This window comes from Sitodiplosis mosellana, unplaced genomic scaffold, assembly GCF_009176505.1.
Source record: "Sitodiplosis mosellana isolate CC-2019 unplaced genomic scaffold, AAFC_SMos_1.0 Smas_scaffold_1752, whole genome shotgun sequence".
Lineage (NCBI taxonomy): Eukaryota > Metazoa > Arthropoda > Insecta > Diptera > Cecidomyiidae > Sitodiplosis > Sitodiplosis mosellana.
In genome coordinates, this window is record NW_022596994.1 from 3,336 (window position 1) to 8,826 (window position 5,491).

A 5,491-nucleotide genomic window follows, 5' to 3' on the forward strand; every position below is an offset into this window, starting at 1 on the left:
GATTTGAAGGCTCAAAGTGTTATTTTAACAAGCATTGAAAAACAGCCGTCGACTCACATCGTTAACTGTAAAACGGCAAGTGAAATGTGGAACAAATTGCTCGTTGTGTTCGAACAAAAGTCATCGACAAGCATCGATTTACTCTACGAAAAGTTTTTTGCATTGACAAAGGAGCCGACGGATGATATGGCTAGTTTTATTTCGAAAATGGAAGAAATTGCTCAGCATTTGAATGATTTAGGAGAAAAAATTCCGGAGCGAATGGTCATGACAAGAATCGTTAAAAAGTTGCCGTCGATGTATAATCATTTTCATAGTGCATGGGAATCGACGTCCGAAGAGAAAAAGACACTCATTGAATTGCGAAACCGTTTGATGACCGAAAAGAAACGTCTCGAATCAAATGATGAGACAGCAGACAATGCATTTTTCGCCAGAAACGCCGGTAGTCGAAAAAGGTCAAAAGAGTCAAATCTGAAAAAAGTACGTCGTTGTTTCATTTGTGGTGACTCAACACATTTGAAAAAAGACTGTGTGCGTCGAAACAAAACCAAAGACAATTCGTCGAATGCATTGGTGTGTGAAGCACTCGTTTCTGTGAGTGAAAGCGACGCATGATATAACGACTCAGGGGCGACAGAGCACATGTCAAATCAGTTTGAGTGGTTTTATGATTATACGCCGTTAGCGGAGCATCGACCAGTTAAGTTGGGCAACAGACAGTATGTGTTTGGAGTTGGTGTCGGCAAAATCAATGTTGAAGTGTTCAACGGAAATAAATGGAGTGAAAAACATTTATCCGAAGTGTTGTTTGTGCCAAAATTGCATATGAATTTATTTTCGCAAGGCAGCTGTTGTGACAAAGGCTACGAATATGTTGCAAATTCAAATGAATGTCGTTTTCAAAGAGACGGCAATGTGATTGCAATGGGTGTGCGACAGAGTACACTATATAAAATGCTCATCAAAGTCAAAGCAGCATCGGTCGCGTGTGCATCAGTAGTGGTAAGCGGAGAGAGCATACAAGTGTGGCACGAACGATTGGCACATCAGCACGTCGCGCATGTACGACGTTTTCTCAAACGAAATGGCACTGATTTCATCGACGATCCAAATTTTCAGTGTGTTTCATGTGTGTTGGGCAAGCATCATCGGTTGCCGTTCAAAGGTCGAAACCAAACAACAAATAAGTGCGGGGAATTAATACACACAGATTTATGTGGTCCGTTTGAGGTAAATTCACTCGGTGGCGCACGGTACATGTTGGTGTTGAAAGACGATTACTCACACATGCGATTTTTGTACTTCTTGAAAGCAAAGTCAGAAGTGTCATCGAAAATAAAAACATTCGTGGAATTAGTGCATAATCAAACGAAGCATAAAATATTGAGATTTAGATCGAACCAAGGAACCGAGTTCAATAATATCGAGTTAAAAACATTTTTTGCGGAAAATGGAATCGTGTATCAACGCACAGTGGCTTACACACCGGAGCAGAATGGCTCGGTTGAACGTGAAAATAGAACAATTGTCGAAGCATTGCGTACAATGCTACATGCACGTAGTTTGAATAAAATGTTGTGAGCTGAAGCGGCAAATACCGCTGTGTATGTGATAAATCGCACAGGAACAAGTTCAGTGCCAAACAAAACGCCGTGTGAAATGTGGTTCGGTAAACAATTGGACTTTGGAAATTTCAAATCGTTCGGATCGGTGGTGTATGTTCACGTTCCAAAGCAAAAGCGGCACAAATTGGACGAAAAAGCCGAAAAATGTTTGTTTGTTGGTTACGGTGAAAATATAAAGGGATATCGCGTTTACAATCCCAGCAAAAGAACAGTAACAACAGTTCACGATATTATTTTTGATAAAAATGATTCTAAAAACGATAACACGGATAAAAATGTGTGTGAATACGGCAATGAAGACAATGACAATAAAGTGATTGTGCGTATAAGTTTTGATGAAGAAGAGGAGAATCTGCGTTCGGGAAATGCGATAAATGAGAACGACGACTCGATAAACAATGAATCATTGGATGAAACAGTGATCAACGACAACGATACGAGCTATGCATCGGAAAGTGACATTAGTGTTTCATCAACGGGTAGCTTGGGCAACGAAACTGAAATTGAAGTTTTTCCATTGAGATCGAATAATTTTTGTGACGTTCAAGCATCGAATGTTGTTGATTCGCGTACACGTTCAGGTGCAAACATCGCAAGTTGTGCATTTTTGGCATCAACTTCGGAGCCTACGACTTACAATGAAGCCGTAAACGACGAAAGAAGTGAGGAATAGGTTCAAGCAATGAACGAGGAGTATGATTCGTTGATTAAAAATCGAACGTGGGAGATGACAAATCTTCCAAAGGGACAGCGTGCAGTTGATAATCGCTGGGTATTTCGCATCAAACGAAATCAAAACAACGCAGTCGACCGTTATAAAGCGCGTTTGGTGGCGCGTGGCTTCACACAGTGTTATGGAATCGATTACACTGAAACATTTAGCCCAGTGGTGAAATTTGCTTCAGTACGAACACTATTGGCAATTGCTGCCGAGAGAGGAATGTTTATGAAACAATTCGATGTCAAAACAGCCTTTCTGTACGGCGATTTGACAGAGGAGGTGTATATGCGGCAGCCAATCGGTTTTGAAGATGGCACAAATCGAGTGTGTAGGCTGACGAAGAGCCTATACGGTTTGAAGCAAGCGCCACGGTGTTGGAATGCAAAGTTTAAAAAGTTCATCACCGACTTCGAATTTAAAGAAAGTGAGGCGGACGCATGTGTTTACATTCGAAAAAGTGGCAACGATACAACATATTTGGCCATTTTTGTCGACGATGGTATTATCATTTCCACGAGCGAGTCATGCATACAGCCAGTCATCGGGTATTTACAAACACATTTCGAAATTAAAGTGTTTAATGCCAACTACTTTCTTGGACTCTAAATAAATCGAATGTCGGATGGATCGATACATTTGAGTCAACCATCATACACCAACCGGGTGTTGAACAAGTTTGGCTTCGAAGACTCACATCCTGTGGCAACACCGGTGAATCATCAGCAAGTGTTGGAGGCAGCAGAGGAGACATCGAACGTGAAGTTACCGTATCGACAAGTGGTTGGATCTCTGATTTATCTGGCAATTGGGACTCGACCAGATATCAGTTTTGCTGTTGGTTACGTCAGCCCGTCAGCCGATTCATGGAACAACCCACAAATGCTCATATGACAGCAGTGAAACGGATACTGAAATACTTGAAAGGAACCAGCAACTATGGTATATTGTTTTCAAGTGAAAATGCTAACAATTTGAAGTTTTCTATTTACAGTGATGCCGATTACGCTGGTTGTACCGAAACACGAAGGTCAACCACAGGTTACTGTCTATTACTTGGAAAAGGGATAGTGAGTTGGTGTTCTGAAAGACAATCATCAGTGTCACACTCGACAGCTGAATCAGAATACATAGCAGCATCACTCGCATCGAGAGAATAAATAGTCTTACCACCGTAAGACGAACTTTTCCGCACCGTTTTCATAGCGCTCAGCTTTTATTCAGACTTTGCCTAGGAAATTTATAAGAATTTTTAGAAAGAAAAACAACAGTACGTTCTTGTATTTTATGGAAAATTGTATTATGATTCCGAGAATCTTGATGTTGGGTATTCAAATGAAATGAAACGTCTGATTGTCTTTATTGTCGTCTGAATACTGAAACTTTATTCTACTCTCTTTCAAAAATGCAAAATAATCAAGTATTGAAAAAACTGAACTTTAATCGAAGAACTGCAAATTAGTCAAATATTTGGAGAATGAACTGTGATTTTAATTAAATCAAAAAATGTGGACGGAAATAATAAGCTATCTCGACAAAATGTTTAATAAGCAAGTTGAATGAACTAATTTTTTTTGTTTCTTTTTTGATGAAATTAGACAAAAGTTACCAAACCGAAATCAATTGGTCATTATTGCGATACAACACTTGAAAACAAGTATCAAAAAACTTAGACAAAAACAAAAATGTGTGTATTATTTATTGTGGAAACAGCTGTAGTTCATTTGTTTCGTATATTCTTTTGATGTGGTTTCGTAGTTCGCTGGTATTTTTTAAATTGTCTGTTTCGTGCTGATTGATTTTAAGATGGTATGTTGCAGGGTTGTGTCCCAAAATGATGGTTGTGGCGCATGCAATCGAGAAAATGCCACAGGAACATCCATCTGGTTGCAACGTTGCCGGTTCGATGAATTGATACTGTGCTCCGGGGTACAGGCGAGTGGGGATATTTCGTTGATATACGTCCAATCTTTGCCATGATTGCCCTCTCCGTGTAGACTGTCATAAATCTTCACACGATTTTCAGCATAGATATAGTGCTAGACATAGCTGGCCTGGCCGCTGTATATTATTTGCAGATCGTCTCGTTCGGCTAGAAGTCGTTTGTATCACTCTTGTTTTTGTCCATAGCAGACTGGATGCACGTTGAATGGTATGGTTCTGTTTGCGTTCACCAAATTTATAATGAACATATCGATTGACAAATCATTTAAGAATTCTGTTCCAACAATTTGATTTGTGATTGATTCTAGATCTGTATTCTTTGTAGTTTCACACAAGTCTTCGATTTTGTAGTAAAATTCATCCTCTTCCAACTCGGGAAAATCCACATTGTTGAGAATAAATGAGACTTCAGAGGCGCTTTCACATTCGCTATCAGAATCACTATTCAATACCGATTTGTACGAAAAAAGGTAGGTTAGCGGGTGCTAAGTTGTTCCTGCGCCCCCAAACAAAAGTTCGATTTTTTGAAGGTTTTTCATAGGCTAGGTATCCTAGGGTACATCTGGGGTGGCTGAAAATTTAATGGTTTTCAAGTCTAATGAAAGACAAACGTTTGGTACTTACATAATTTCATTTCCTATTCTGGTGTTTGAGCAATCGCGCTAATAAATTTTTGCATACAGCGTACAGCGTACAGCGTACAGCGCACAGCGTACAGGGTACGACACACCCTTATTAATATAGCAAAATAACCACTACATCGTGCTTTTTGGTGTCGAAAATGGATAGAAAAATGGTTTTTCGGGGTACCTAGGTTTTAGAGTGATTACAATACTTTTACTCACGACATGGGCGTGCGAAAAAGTAATTGATCTGGCTAAAACGCTTACTTGGGGAAGTGGATGAAACAACTGTTTCGAATTTGCCAACGCTTTTTGTGGACAACGAAAGTGCAGTCAAAATCATCAAGAATCCAGCAGTGCACAAGCGAACAAAGCACATTGAAGTCAAATATCATTCAATTAGAGAAAATGTTGCACAAAATGTATTTAGCGTAAAAGGAATTTGTACTGAAAAACAATTAGCTGATATTTTTACAAAACCTTTGCCAAAAATCAGATTCGAAAGTTTGCGTTCACAGTTAAATATCATTCCTGTTAAAAAAATGTATGAACCGCATACGCTAACGTATAGTATGCTA

The 5,491-nt window shown here is 39.4% G+C and overlaps 1 protein-coding gene across 1 annotated transcript; it reads left to right on the forward strand.

The window, feature by feature from the left end:
• Positions 1-1,662: 1,662 nt before the first annotated feature.
• LOC129571247 (uncharacterized) lies at positions 1,663-2,301 on the forward strand. Its single transcript, XM_055451014.1, has one exon. The coding sequence runs from the start codon at positions 1,663-1,665 to the stop codon at positions 2,299-2,301; it is 639 nt and encodes a 212-aa protein (XP_055306989.1).
• Positions 2,302-5,491: the final 3,190 nt, after the last annotated feature.